The following is a 15,796-nucleotide window of genomic DNA, read 5'->3' on the forward strand; positions in this document are numbered from 1 at the left end:
ACGATCCGCTGCCCAGACGCCATCCCTCATGAGGGCCACGCGCGGTCCCAGGACCTTTCCTGAGACCGGCGCAGAATTCAAGCTTATAGCCAGCCACCAGAAAAGGCCAACCTCAGGGCTCCTAAGCACTGCCCAGCAGCTACTTCTTTCAAAGCACTGGGATCTTGGGTGCCAAGGGCCCCGCCACCCTCCAGCACCGACGTGTCTCGTTTCCCGTACAATGCAGGGCGAGACCGTGGGTGGAAAATCCGCTGCAACTCGCGGGCCACCGGGCTGGGGGCGCCGTCACTTGTTGCGACCAATGAACGGTGCTCAATGCTGGAGCGCTGCAGTTTCTAATACGGGTTTTAGCTGTGCAGGGATCCCCAGCACGCACCCCACTGCTCTGCCGCTGTAGGAGGGGAGGAGGAACCGCGCTCTGAGAGCCGACCCAGGTGGGCGCTGGATGCCCAAGGGGCGCAGGCTCGTCCCGCCCCATGGTAACCATCCCGCCCCACGGTAGCCGACCCAGCGTGTACTGCCTCCAGCCCGCACTAGGTACAGCGTCCTCCTGACCCGGGAGCCACGCGGGACACAGCTCATCGCGGGTCCTCACCTACTTCCAAGTGGCGTTCGCTAGGATTCCCGCCACTCCTCTCAGATCCATCACCCCCACCCCCAACCCCACTTGCTACTTTTCGGAGTCCCCCGCCCCCGCCTCCCGGGAGCTGCGGGGCAGTCTCACGCGAAGCCGCCGAGCCGCGAGGACGCCCGGCTGGAGCTGCCCTCCGCAGCCCAGCCCGCACTCCCTGCCTTTCGCCTCGCCCGGCTGCCGGGCCCGCGCCCCCGCCGCCCTCGCTCCGCGCCTCTCCGCTGCCCTCCTGCTAGTCCCGAGCTCCGCCACAGCGGAGTGCGGCGGGGTCGGCGCTATGCGGCAGCTGTGCCGGGGCCGCGTGCTGGGCATCTCCGTGGCTATTGCACACGGAGTCTTCTCCGGCTCCCTCAACATCTTGCTCAAGTTCCTCATCAGCCGCTACCAGTTCTCCTTCCTGACCCTGGTGCAGTGCCTGACCAGCTCCACCGCGGCGCTGAGCCTGGAGCTGCTGCGGCGCCTGGGGCTCATCGCCGTGCCCCCCTTCGGCCTGAGCCTGGCTCGCTCCTTCGCGGGGGTCGCTGTGCTTTCCACGCTGCAGTCCAGCCTCACTCTCTGGTCGCTGCGCGGCCTCAGCCTGCCCATGTACGTAGTCTTCAAGCGCTGCCTTCCCCTAGTCACCATGCTCATCGGTGTGCTGGTGCTCAAGAACGGCGCGCCCTCGCCAGGGGTGCTGGCGGCCGTGCTCATCACCACCTGCGGCGCCGCCCTGGCAGGTGAGCGGGACCCGCGCCAACCCCTAGTCCACCCACCCCACTCGATAGAGACCGCGGGGACCACTCGGTGCAACGCCCTCATAGCCAGATAGGGAGACTGAGGCAGAGAGAGGCGGAGATCTTTGAGTGGTCGCTGAGCTCACAAAAGGGACTTTTCTTCTAAGACCCATAGCCTTCCAACCTCCTTCGTCAGCCCTCCCCACCTACCCAGGTGTCCCGGCTTCCGTCCCCCGCCCCTTTTCTCCGCGTGTCGCCCCCACCCGGGTCTTTCTTGTTCAGCCTTTTCCTCCAGGAGGGTTAAAGAGTCGCGTGAACCTAGAGCTGGAGTCCAGCCCTGGACTGAGCCGGAAGGAAGGGGGCCGGGAACTTCCTCGGATCACTCAGGGATGTGGGGCTGGAGAGATGGGAGCTAAGCTTAGGCGACCCGGTCTCCTCCCGAATACCCAAGCGCTAGGCAGAAGGGACCCGCCCGAGGCTCAGGTGCGGGAGGGGCCGGGAGGATTCAGCTGCGGGCAGCCGGGAAACCCTTTTTCCGGGGCCCGCGCCAGCGCCGGGTTGAGGCGACTAGCTGGGGTTCCCTCTCCCTTCTGGTGCCCACGGGGCGGGGTGGAGGAACCACCCTCCCAGGTGACCTCCTTGCAGCCTCAGGGATGCCAAGGCGCCTAACTCAAGAGCATCTGAGCTCTCAGTGGCCTTCTTTCTGGTTGGAGGACGAAGGGGTGCATTGACTGTGTTTGACTATCGCATTTTGACACTGTAATGGAGGCAAGAAAGGTTTCTGTTGGGCACTCGGGAAATTCGTGGGCAGAAGTGGGACGCTAAGCGGGGTTTTCCAAGGGGACAAGCTTCCGGGAGTGGATACCCACCCAAACGAACCCTGTGTCTTCTCTTTCTTTCCTGGCACTGGCTGGACCGTCTTGGTGCGCTCAGGAGCTGGCGACCTGACAGGCGACCCCATTGGGTACGTGACCGGTGTGCTGGCGGTGTTGGTGCACGCAGCCTACCTGGTGCTGATCCAGAAGGCGAGCGCAGACACGGAGCACGGGCCTCTCACCGCACAGTATGTCATCGCGGTCTCCGCCACCCCACTGCTGGTCATCTGCTCCTTCGCCAGCACCGACTCCATCCATGCCTGGACTTTCCCAGGCTGGAAGGACCCGGCCATGGTTTCCATCTTTGTGGCCTGTATCCTGATCGGGTGTGCCATGAACTTCACTACACTACACTGTACCTACATCAACTCCGCGGTGACCACCAGCTTCGTGGGCGTGGTGAAGAGCATCGCCACTATCACGGTGGGCATGGTGGCCTTCAGCGACGTGGAGCCCACCTCCTTGTTCATTGCCGGCGTTGTGGTGAACACCCTGGGCTCCATCATTTACTGCGTGGCCAAATTCCTGGAGACCAGGAGGCAAAGTAACTATGAGGATTTGGAATCGCAGGCAGAGGGAGACGAACCATTGCCGAGAGGGGACCAGTTGCCTTTCGCCTTAGAGGAGCTGCCCGCCAAGGGCGACGGAAATAGCGGGCCAGAGGGTGAGGAAGGGGCAGGTGGCTCCATACAGCAAGGTGGGCAAGAGTCAAGGGGCAGCCCCAGGGGGGACTCACTGGCTACGAGTTCAAGAGCAGAACAGCTTTCTGAGGAAGGGAGTAGGAGGTCCTTAAAGGACGCTTACTTGGAGGTGTGGAGGTTACTTAGGGGAACTAAGTATATGAGGAAGGATTATTTGATAGAAAATGAGGAGTTACCCAGCCCTTGAAAAAGACATGCATGTATGTACATATGTACATACGGTTATTTTCCATTAAACATTTAAGGAGGGGCCTCGAGTTTTATTCTGAGGAGTGGAAGAAGAGAAGTACAGAAAAGCTGAAAGGGACCAAGAGAGAAAAATTTAGCACCTACTTTTTATTTATTACTATTGTTTAGTGGGACTTTGCCTGAGGTGCCACAGAAGGAGACCAATGCGGGTGCTTAACAAAATGATTTCAGCCTCAGACTTCTGGACATTGATTTTTTTTTGTCTTTATGATCATAACCAAATATCTGCATGTACCAAGAGTCCCTCAGCCACCCTTTCCAAAGATGGCTTGTAGCAATGATGACATCACTGATTAAGTTCAGAGGTCACGTTCAGGGGCACATTTCTGATGACAGAACTAGTTTTTATTGCCTGTTAGGCAAAAAGTATATTGTTGAAATGACATTTATAAACACACTGAATTGTTTACTCTTTGGGTCATCTGCAATATTGTGTTTACTCGAATTTTTCTTTGGTTATTAAAAAAATGATTATTGAATGATTCTATTATATATTGATAGGAAATGTTGAAGCTATTTTGAAGACATGTGTTCTTAGCTTTGATTATGAAGTCTAAAGTTTGCTCTTTGTAATTATATATCTTAAAGGCTGCTTGGGTTCTCTGCTTTATAATATTTATTATTGAATGCTATAACCTTTTAAAAGTCCATTTTTCCCGTGTGATACTCTTTCAAGCAAATGCAGTGGCTGGAATATAATTCAGTGTTGACCGTAGAACAGCCAGAAGGGAGACAGGCCACCTTGGTCTGCACTGCATACCCCCAAACTCTGTTACAAAAAGAGCAACTGCTATATTCGCATTATAATATTTTTCTATCTTATATTTGTCAAAAAATAAAGCGTGAGTCTATCTGTAAAGAGATAAACTGTTAAAGTTTGTTTCAGAAACATTTACATTCTGTTGGGCAGTTGGAAAATGCTTTCCACTTGTGGGAATATAGTGGTGGCTTTGTGAAAGGGTGAACCTATCATTTTCCCTTTTTACAGTGATAACTTCGAACTTCTGACCTTCCTGCTTTTACCTTCCCTGGGTTGGGATTACCAGCACGTAATGACTAGTTTAACGTGCTGTGGTGCTGTGGATTGAGGGCTTCCCTCGTGCTAGGCAGGCACTTTGCCAACTGAGCTACACTCCCAGCTGCCACTGAGACCATTCCAAATTACTCGGTGCAGTTGAATTTAAAGTGATAAAACAAAAACAACAACAGGGAATTTCCAGTGAAACAAACTATAAAGAGGTAAACTACCATCTCCTACTGAAGAATGAAAGCTGCTCCTACCAGGTGCCACTGGAAGTGGAAATTTCAATAGAATAGATGGCAGCAACCACCAAAGGGGAGTACCGAGAGGTACTGTGACACTGAGGCTACTCTTGTTAGCCAGCATCTTCCTGAGAGGGTCAGATAGTGGCATCTTATATTTGAAGGAAGCCTGGGATTTCTTTTTATAGCACCATCAAAGACAAAAAAAATTTTTTTTTTCTGAACAAAAATTCCCTTTGGTCACAAATGAGGGTTTGCACAGATTGCAACAAAATTGATGAAACATTCTCTTAGAGCCTTTTAGAGCTATAGGAGAGGGAAATATTAAGGAATTCATGATCACGGGGGTTGGGGGGGGGGTGGCTAGTCTGAAATCTTTGGCAAACTCAGGCCACGGCCCCTAAGCCGAAGTCTCGAGGCAGAATTCCTCCCAGAAGCCTTATTGTTGGCTCTATGGCTCAAAGCTAACTGGAAGATACCTACCCATGTTAATAGAGGCTAGTTTGTTTTACTCTAAGTTTACTAATGATTTTTTAAAAAATGTTACTGCATATTTTAAATGTCCCCATATCAACAGTTAAACTGCTCTTTAATCAGATGGTTTGGCACTAAAATCTTGTCAAGTTGGAGGAGACTATAGTGATAGGATAAGAAAACTCCCCAAAAGATAAATAACAAAAGTTGTTGCACTCCTTAGACAAAATGTGGGAGTCTCTACTTAACATCTCTCATACAAATAGCAGACAGTACCCGAAAGAAGACAGATATGACACACAAAGGGATGGAAACTAAGGAAAGATCAAAAAGAAATGCTAAAATTTGACAATAAAACTACCTAGCCTGACAGAATGAATAATTCCTAGGAAAAATTGCATCATGGGCTACAGGGCAGTGCCTTCGACCCCTCACCTTCCTGTATCCACTTTTCAAGGCCTAGGATTATAGGCAGAGACCATCGCACCAGCTCTCAGCTTAGGAACTTTTATTTTTATTTTATTTTTTAATGGCGTCATCTGACTCTTTACTTAACTGAGCTGGTCAGAGGACTTCCTTCATTTTTTGTCACACTAGTGTTGTTTTTGTTTTTTGTTGTTGCTGTTTTTTGTTATTGATGCATTTCTTTTTTATTCTTCCTCAGTTTCCAGCCCTCTGCTTTCAGTATCTGCCTGTTCTTGCATACTGTCCTCATGAGAGACCTCAGCACGGTTGTTTATAATTCCCTCTCAGATAATGCTAAAGCCTGTGGCATCCATATCGGATCCAATTCAGACGTTTCCTTTGTCTCTTTAAACTTATTTTCTTGCCATTTAGCATGCCTGCAGCTTGACTTGCCCTGAGGAGACGTGAACAGACTGATCTTAGATACCAACCATAGACCCAAGAAATGAAACACCCAGGTCTAGCTTGACCCATGACCTTTGGGGGGGGGGTTCTTGTTTTTGGTTTGGTTTGGTTTGGTTTTGGAGACAAGGTTTTTCTGTGTGGCCTTGACTATGCTGGACTCCCTTTGTAGACCAGGCTGGCCTGGAACTCACAGAGATCCACCTGCCTCTGCCTCCCAAGTGCTGGGATTAAAGGTGTGTGCCACCACGCCCGGCTCAGGCAGTTTCTTACAAGGAACAGGAGTGAGGGGATATAGGAGCGTGGACAACTCAGAGACAGTTGTATCACCAACGGCCTTCCTAGGATAGCTGGTGACTCACAGAAACCACATCCCTAGAGCTCTTTGCTCAACTTGCAGCTGGACCTTGCAAGAGTCTCCTCTCCCTGGCAATGATTTGTGTCATGTGTAAGCTCAGGGAGGGGCCTCATGACTTAATAGCTTCCTTATGAATTTCAGTTCGGGAGGCTCTTCACCATCCTAGGAACAGAGACACAACAACGCTTAATGATTTTCTTAGTGTGGTAAGCCAGAAGATGGATACCCCAGGGGACAGGAGCCGAGACAAATGGGCCTCTAAACGAGGTGTCTTGCTCACAGGGCTGGAAATTGGGCTCAGCACTGTTTGCCACAACTATAGTGTCATACTCACTTTTTCTCTCTATTGCCTTCAGCTCTTTCTGCTGCAGTCCAGGCATGGAAATGGAACTCTGCTGATGTGACTATTAGGGGAGGGTATGGACCACGTCGAGGTAAATGACATTTCAGGGACCGTCCTGATCATTAGTTGCTGTAGAAGGGCCCATCCAAGCTGTAGAATGAAACCATCACAATGTGAGCCAGTGAGTGAGCCAGCAAGAAGCATTCCTTTATGGTTCCTACCTCACAGTCCTTGCCTCTCAGTCCACACCTTGAGTTCCTTCAGTGATGGACTGTGACCTGCAGGTGTAAGACGAAATAAACCCTTTTCCTCTCCAAAGCTGCTTTTGCTGAGAGTGTTCCATCACAACACCGGAAGAGAATATAGAATATTATTTTTCTGTAAACATTCCTCATTTCTTTGTTTTGAGAAATTTCAAATTCCTCTCTAGTTATTTATAGAATATAAATAACTCTTAGGATCCTCTGTTTAACTGTATTTTGTTATGTGATAAGTTACCCTATCCCCAGGCTCTAAGTTACTGCTGTTCAACACTCTAGTTCTGTGAAACAACCATTTTTTGCTTGCACACTTGAGTGAGAACGTGTGGTAATTGTCTTTCTGTGCTTGACTTATTTAACTTAACGCAGTATCCTTTAATTCCATCCATAGTGCTACAAATAAAATAATTTCATTTTATTGATGAATAGTATTTTATCATATAACCATACCATTTTTTATCTATTATTCACCCATCATCCATGATACAAGCTGGCATCTATCTATCCATTCGTCTACCCATCTTCAATCCATCCATCCTTTCTTCATCCATCCAATCCTTGTCTAAATCCCTATTGCAGCTATGCATTCTTAGCAAGTCGCAGTCTTAGTGGACTCGTATCCCTGGTTTTTTTTTCCCCCCTTTGCAAATGTTCTTAGCCTTTCTTCTCCTCATAGATGAGGCAGGAAAGCTATGGAGGTTTAATATAGGAGGAATAAAAGCCTTTCCTCCAGATAGGAGAGGCTCGGCCACATCTTTGTGCCCAGAGAGGGATCCTTATTATGGAGACCAGTCTGGGCATGCCTCGTTGAGATTACTTTTCATCTGTCTCTGCCTGGAGGCTTGAGGATCTTTTTAGTCCTCTTCCAATTGTGAAATTCCTAGATGCCAAACTTACGACCATATGAATGTGCCTAAGACTGTGGCCCCCAGTTAGTTACCCACTGTGATCGTAGACAGCCAATCTCACGTGTAAATTACAAGACCCGTCATCTAGGTATTTCTACCAACCACAGCTCCAGTGGTTCTGACTCAGGAAGGGTTTACTGTGACTTTCTGCATTAACTTAGCCCTCCAGAGTTTGGGGTGGTGATTTGATCCTTGTCTTCAGCTCTCAAATGGGTCAAAAAGCAGTCACTGATTTTTAGTTTGTTCATCCTTTTTTTTTTCCTGTGAAGATAGAAATGGATGACAATTTCCTTCTTAAGAAAAATATTTGTGCATGTGTGTGTGTGTGTGTGTGTGTGTGTGTGTGTGTGTGTAGAATTCTGTTTGTAAGTTAGCTGAAGAGAGTTGAGGCACTCTGACAAGCCAAGTCTAGGAGAGGGCTTAGTTCATGTTATAATTCAATATACCTGGCTAGCCAGCATTTCGATCAATGGCTCCTTTAATACTCAAGTTAAAACAACCCTTTCACCTTTTCTCCTTCTGTGACTTTGAAAAGTCCACTCCCTCACTGGATTTCTCAGGATTTCTGGCTCATTCTCCCTCTCCGACCTCCACTGCTCAATATTCCGGGTGGCTTCTGTGTTGATCTTTTTTTTTTTTTTTTTTTTTAATTTTAGAATACAATCAAAATATGTTAGGTGCCATAAAATTGCTCAGTCTAAGAGCTCAACTATTAGGCATTAGTGTATTTGCAGGACTGTACGGTCATCAACACAGTGATGGCTTTTTTTTTTTCCTGTCAACTTGATACAAGCTGGAGTCAACTGCAGAGAATCTCAATTGAGAAGTCGGCTTCCTCAGACCGACTTGTAGACAAGCGTGTGGAAGCGTTTTGCTGATTCATCATTATGTGGGCATGCCCAGCCCACAGCAGCTGGTTCCACTCTGGGCCAGGTGGTCCTGGGGTATGTAAGAAAGCAGGCTGAGGCTTGGAGAGCCATGGACGTCAGGGCAGTGTCCCGCTATTTTCCCTGCTTCAGTTTCTGCCTTGAGTTCCCGCCTTGCCTTCCCTCAGTGACTGGACTATAAGCTGTAAGATGAGCTACACCTTTCCTTGCCAAGTGGCTTCTGTTCAGAGTTTTATCACAGCGACAGGGAAACCTACCCAGGACAACCACGGTCTGACTTAGAGCATCATGCCTCCATGACGGGTTATTCTTTTCTACCCAGTCCTCCCCAGGCCTGGGCAGTTCTCACCTCGTTGAATTTGCTTGCCTATTTGGACCGATTAACTTCTTGCTCTTCAGAGACTGCTTTTCAGATTGCTCTTCTCAGCCTACTCCTGGAAACCTGTTCTACTGACAATGCGGCCAATAGAAAACTGGCTTGGGGGGGGGGAGGGGACGGATGCAGTTTACAATGTACTGAAGACTCAAAGCCTCCTATAACAGGGGCGCTTCAGGGTAGAAAAGGAGAAGTTGGTATCTAGACTCAGCAGTCGCTGGGCAATGAGTTCTCTGTTTCTCCTCGGGCCTTCCATGAAGCTACGTGGCTAGTCCCTCTAATTCAGAAGGGGTCCTTTCCTCATGGGCACCCTCACTGTGGACTTAAACTCCCATATTCTCATTTTTTTTTTCTCAATAAGTAACCAGAAGGGTTAGAAAGTGTTCTCTAAAACGAAAGGGAGTGTTGAAGGCCATTGCTATGGCTTGGCTAGGAAATGCTGTCTGAGGGCTGAGGTTTTGAACCTTAGGACCCTGCCTGGTAGGCCTCTAGTTTGGAGAGAGTGGAAGCCAGAAGATGGGTCCAGGCGTGAGGAAGCAGGTGAATGAGGGCGGGTTTTTGGAGGTGTTATCCCAGGACCTTTTCTGTGGTGCTCACTGGTTTCTGTCGTGAGCTATGTATAGACTGCCTTCCTCTGGCACAGGCTTCAGCGGCCATGATGTTCTAGCCAGACATTTTCTCTGCAAGTGTTTGGTCACGGCTACGGCAAAGCCAACTGATACAACTGTTTATTAAGCCCCTCCCCTTTACGCCACCACACCAAACTCCCATGGAAAGTTATCATGGGAAGTTTTGCAAAATGCAGAGTTGCTGGTCCATTTGGCCTCTCCCCGTCCCAGTCACAGCAAATTAGTGTCTCTTGGCCACTGATTGGCTTAGGGAGAACACCCGTGACCAAGTGCTAGCAAATGAGATGAAGGAACAAGGGTTTGTGGGAAGGGGCTCCGGAGCGATCTTCTTTTTATGCTAGGAAGAGACTCCTTGATTTTGCCTTTAGCAGCAGTTGGTGAAGATGCAGAGGGCGGATAGCTCGCACCCTGAGAGACAATCACAAGAAAGAGCACTGTGTTGAGAGCAGCTTCCGGGAACGTGGGGGAAGAGCCGGGCTTCCTGATGCCTTCACTGGCCTGCTAAGTACCAAGAGAGAGCGACAGGCATCGTTGCTTGGTACATCTCCCTCCTATGATGACAAATAAGTATGACGCATCATTTTCCTGCGTGTCAATCAATGCCCTTTGGTGTACAGAAGAGAGAAAATTTGATTCGACTCATCTCATGCCAAATGTCTGGATAAAAATCTATTCGTTTTCATGTTTTGGGTACTTGACACAGAAATTTTAATATCTGGACCCAGTGACCAAATTTGGTGACTTTTGTTTTGCTACCAGGCTTCAGGTAGCCTGTACATGTATTTGAGATTGCTTAACAAATAGGAAGTGTTGTTGATCTTGGGGCTGGCTTTCCATGCAGCTACAGCTGGAATGCTGTTGTGTGATTTTAGTATAACACCACCAGCTATAAATCTCTGCTCCGTGGCACCCCATCTTGGATGCACAGCAGCCAAGACCGATCATGACTGGAATCCAATAGCCTGGCTATACGCAGAGTGCTTTTTCGCTGATTGCTGGGCTCTCCAGAGGACTCCCATTCTCCCTCATCAATAATTGCTATGCCCAGGTACCCTTACAGCCTTCTATAATAAGCAACTCAGTTCAAAAGACTAGTTCATGCTCTTCCTTAAGGAATAATGAATTGGACAAGCAGAAAGGAAACGAAAAAAAAAATACATTTTTGCAATGCACCTAGTGGCCATCTTCCAAACTCTGCAGCATACTTAATAAAAATTATTACCGGAGTTGGTAAGCAGCCATTTCTTTAGGCACTTACTGTCACTGCAGTGGTACAAAGGGAAATCCACTTTGCTCAATATTACCTACGCCTTCCAAAGACTGCTGCAGCCACGGGACAGCACTGCCTTTCTCAGTTGATGAATGACTTTGTAAGTAAAGATCTTCTTCTTTAATTTCATAACCATATAGAGAGATGACTATAGAAAGAGAGATGGAGGCCAAACGGCACACCTCAGAAAGGCGGCACTCCAGCCTTCTTATCGACACTCACAGGTCATGTGCCTAACCCTCAGTGAATACATTAGTTGGCTGACTGACAAAAGAAACCCAAGTCATAAAATGAAAGCTCGACTTTAGTTTTCAAACTTAGTTGGAAATCATTGTGGATTATAAACTCGCTTTGAAATGGTCAGATAGGTAAGTCTGGCTTGCCTATAGTGCTGTTCTTGGAAAAGCAAATGCTATAATTGAATCTGATGCAGGGACATGGCTGCATCAAAGGCAGCCAAGCAGGATGGTTTGCTACGGAGACTGGACTGCCACTGAGCCAGCGCTCCTGCCCAGCACCCCAGGGCCCTGGGGCTAACTGCAGTTAGATTCTAGACCTGCCTTGACTCACTTCAATAAAACTGTTCATAAAGAAACATTTTTTTAAAAAATAAAGAGAGGATAGGATGCTTGTCTAGAAAAATAATACAGCGCATTGTTAACAATTCAGACAGGGAAGGTAGAAATAGGTCAGACAGAAAACAAAGAGTGAAGTTGTCCTGCCCTTTCTTTTAATCTTTGAGCATTATTTGAAATAGCTCTTGGCAGCTGAATTTTTTTTTTCTGTGAAATATCTCGGTGCCAGGGTTTCTGTGATTCCTCTGGGAAGGTGATCGATAGAACTAATAAAAAGGAATGACTAGACTGGGTGTATCAGAAGCCTCCCGGTGTGGCCGCACATGCTGAAATGGAGAAATGTAGGTCTTAACTGGGTAGCAGCCACTAAGTCAGCAAGGAGTTATGTTAATGAAGGTTGGAAGTATCTAAGGACAATGCAATAAGAAGAAGGAGGAAAAAAAAGGGGAAAAAAAAAGAAGGAAGAGGAGGAGGAGGAAGAAGAAGGATAATAATAATAATAATAATAATAATAAGGAGAAGGAGAAGGAGAAGGAGAAGGAGAAGGAGAAGGAGAAGGAGAAGGAGAAGGAGAAGGAGAAGGAGAAGGAGAAGGAGAAGAAGAAGAAGAAGAAGAAGAACCGGGCGTGGTGGCGCACACCTTTAATCCCAGCAGTGGGGAGGCAGAGCCAGATGGATTGCTGTGAGTTCGAGGCCAGCCTGGTCTACAAAGTGAGTCCAGGACAGCCAAGGCTAATACAGAGAGACCCTGTCTCATAAAACCAAAAAAAAAAAAAAAAAAAAAAAAAAAGAGGAGGACCTAGTAAGAAAGTGAACTGAAGCCAGAAATCAAAGAAGAGTATAAATGACAACAAGGCTGTTGCCTACCAGGCTTCATTGAGCAGCTTGTTTAATTGGGAGGAATCAAAGGCTATTTAGACCTTTGGGGTACAGGTAGAGCTTTTTGGGATGAGTATATGTCACTGGCCAGGGCCAAGGCTGGGAATGCCTTATTTGTATAAAGCAGAATTCTAGGTGCTTGCTGGACATGACCTTACAAGGAGAGAGGGAAGTTTAACCTGTAACCTGGCTGCCATACTAGTGCCCACCTCTAGGATGGCAGTGGTGGGAGCCAAAAGGTGTGTGCCAGGGTATGCAGGCCTGGGGCAGGGGAGGTTTCTGGGGTTTGGACATGGCTAGACCCCACCCCTGCTCTGAGCTGACTCCTCCCATTTTCACCGTACCCTATCACCACAGAGTGGAGACCCTGAAGCCAGGACCATGTTCCTCATGGCAAGGGCCCCTGTTGCCTTGGGAGTTTCATTTTCCTCTTTGAAAACCAATATGCTCAATCAAGGAGCTCCAATTTTTAAAAAAAATAAAACAAAATAATGAGTATATCCCAAATGTTTTTAAAATTTGTATACTTTTTTTTTCTTTTACTGGAAATTTAAACCTCTACCTCCCCAGACCTCAACTCCTCCTTGGAAGTTAAATATATCGTAATTGGCTGGACAGTGGTGGCACATGCCTTTAATCCCAGCACTCAGGAGGCAGGAGGATCTCTGAGATTGAGGCAGCCTGGTCTACAGAGTGAGTTCCAGGATAGCCAGGGCTACCCAGAGAAACCTTGTCTAAAAACAAAAATATAAAACAAAAACAACAACAACATCCAAAACAAAAACCAAAAAACTGATAATTGATTTGCTTTGCAGAAACAGTGTAGACACAGTTTCTTTAAGTAGGGTATTTCTACAAACTAAAGCTCTTTGCCAACCTCCTGTGGCTTTTCTAGAAGGATTTATTAAACACCTGACACAGGACCGTCCTGTGCTCTTGTGTGTTTCTGTACTTAAGCCCCCATTATTAGACTGGCCAGGGCAGGACTGGGGCCACTTTGTATTAGTTTTCCTGTGACTTTGGTTTTTTGCTTCTGGTTGGCCCTGAGTATGAGCTCACTCAGTGCGCAAATGTCATCTGGTGCATCTAGCATGTGTTTAGACTTATTAGAATAATTTTCTAAACTAACCTAAATTCCCCAAACACATTCATTATGAAATGAACAACACGCTGGCAACAAAGGGACCCTTGAAAATTGGCAACTTGCTGAAATCCACACTGAATTTTCTGTTTGGGGATTGTTGTAAAAAAAAAAAAAATACCAGCACCAAATTACAGCACAGACAACATCTAATTTCTTCTTCTCTTTTCATTAAAGTGGGTTATTATTCTCTGGCTGAAAAATGAGGTTATCCTTAAACCTGGGAGAGAAATGTGTTACGTAAGCTGGACAGTGAGAGACTCACACGGTCTGTTGTTTGGGTCTGTTTTCAGATTCAGTAACAGAAAAGGGTCCTCAGGGATATTTGCAAGGCTAGACAAACAGGAAGAGCCCAGCTGTGAAAAACTAGGGAGGGTGGCCTCTTCAACACAGATGTCCTGAGGGCATGCGTCTGAGGGCACATTCGAATGTCTGCTGGAGTGCAGTACTCTTAGCTCCTGAGGAATAGTGACAGTGACCATTTTTATGGACCTCACTTTGAGGGTTCTCCCAAGGCTGGATATATCCGCTTCAGTCTCCAGATCGTTTCATTAACAAACATCCCTAAGAGTGCTAGAGATTCTCCTGATTGAACATCCTTAAGACACAGAATAGAAGTGCGATGTGTTCCATTAGATAATTATTTAAATGAGGTGCAGCACACTTGGTTGAACAGACATCTTAATGAGCAAAACAGATATGTGCATATTTTGCATTTGAAGTACTCAGTAATACCAAGTGTTCAAGATGCATAAAGAGCGCTTTGTCTGAGCAGGTCAGTGAAGTTCCCACCTCCCTCATTAATATGCCTCCTCAGGTACCATCCTCATTTCCTTCTATTCTTCTGGCTCACAGGAATTGCCCAAGGATGGGTGTTGCTCTCGGCTAAGAGAATAATTGCCAGGGGAAGATATGTAAAGTGATGGTTTTTTTTGTTTTGTTTTGTTTTGTTTTGTTTGAGATGGTACATGAGTACAAGACATTTTGTAGGGAACCACTTGTGTGAGATGGGTTTTTTTTTCTTTTTAAATTATTTTATTTTATTTTCACATATACATTTATATTATTACACAGTGAGAAGGTTTTGGTAGCTATCCTGGGGGATAGTTGTTTTTTGCTTGTTGTGTGCAATAGTGGTCTGATTTTGACAACACTATGCTAGCCAATCACCTACTTAAAACTCACTGATTAGCATTCTGCTATGATGGCACCTTGGGCATCCAAGGAAGAGCAAGAACGTGTTCCTCGGGGGAAGCTGTTTTCACAGAGAGAACATTAATAAGGTGTCAAGAGTCATACAGTTGTTTGAGAGTTATTTCCTAAGCAAGCTTATCTGTGCCTTATGAAAATTAGCCAAACCTAAGACAGAAACAGCTTGTTGGTAATTGACATAAATTAAGTAGCCAGAGAGGTCAGTTAGAAGGAGAAACGCTGGCAGCCTGCTCATCGGATGTTGACTCTCCTCTCCAGGAGTCCTGTGAGTGGTCAGCCTGGTTGTTACTCAAAGCAGCCTTGTTTGGGCTTCTGTACAAGTAACTGTTTTTAAGAGCTTTTAACTAACGAGTTTTGATTCAGAAGAGTTAATGTTCTTAGTTAACCAGAAACATGTACATAGTGGGAGACTTAAGAGTCTAAGAATTAGTGAATAAGACAGAATCCAAAGCAATATATTGAGATCTTTTCAGATGGGAAGCAAAAGAAAAATGAATTCCCTGAGATTATGTACATGACTAGGTGGGTCAAAATAACTGTTAAAAAGTGTGTGTTAGTGTCAGAGCTACACAAACAGACCTTGCTTAAGGAATAAACAAACAAAGTGTGGTAATGCAGGCATGGTGATGCATGTCTTTATTCAAGAAACAGAGGCAGGCAGATTTCTGTGAGTTCAAGGCCAGCCTGGTCTACACAGTGAGACCTCACTGTCTTAAGAAAAGTGAGGGACAGAATACCCAACAAAAGCAAGTTAAAGGGGGCTGGAGAGATGGCTCAGCGGTTAAGAGCACTGTCTGCTCTTCCAGAGGCCCTGAGTCCAATTCCCAGCAACCACATGGTGGCTTATAAGCATCTATAAAGTGTTTTAAAAGCAAGTTAAAGGTGAGGTACAGGCATTTATTTTGGGTCATGGTTTGAGACAGTATAGTCCACATGGTGAAGAAGACATGGGCGGTGCTCATGGTGACAGGACTGTGTAGCTGGAATTAGGAAGCAGAGAATTTGGGTAAGGAGCAAGCTGGCCTATGAGCCTCAAGCCCTTCCCTTATGGCCTGGCATCTGCCAGCCAGGCCCCGTGTGCAACACTTTCCACAATCTCCCTCAAACAGGGATTTTATATTGACTATTGTTACAAACCACATTACTGTTTTAAGAAATTTTTAAACTTCTCCCCGAACAGTGTCA

General features: G+C 46.8%; 1 protein-coding gene across 1 annotated transcript; it reads left to right on the forward strand.

The window, feature by feature from the left end:
• The first annotated feature begins 342 nt into the window (after nt 1-342).
• On the forward strand, nt 343-3,998 carry SLC35D3 (solute carrier family 35 member D3). Its single transcript, XM_084777419.1, has 2 exons — nt 343-1,347; nt 2,278-3,998. Exons 1-2 carry the CDS (start codon nt 909-911, stop codon nt 3,105-3,107), a joined length of 1,269 nt encoding a protein of 422 aa, XP_084633545.1. The 5' UTR covers nt 343-908; the 3' UTR covers nt 3,108-3,998.
• Nucleotides 3,999-15,796: the final 11,798 nt, after the last annotated feature.

The sequence above is a fragment of the Acomys minous genome (assembly GCF_964271855.1).
Source record: "Acomys minous genome assembly, chromosome: 3".
NCBI classification, from domain to species: domain Eukaryota; kingdom Metazoa; phylum Chordata; class Mammalia; order Rodentia; family Muridae; genus Acomys; species Acomys minous.

What these genes read in the sequence shown, in the direction of transcription:
- SLC35D3 (XM_084777419.1), top strand. Translation starts at nt 909, where the DNA reads ATGCGGCAGCTGTGCCGGGGCCGCGTGCTGGGCATCTCCGTGGCTATT. An exon ending in CTGCGGCGCCGCCCTGGCAG is followed by an intron (nt 1,348 to 2,277) that starts GTGAGCGGGACC and finishes TGGTGCGCTCAG; the next exon opens with GAGCTGGCGACCTGACAGGC.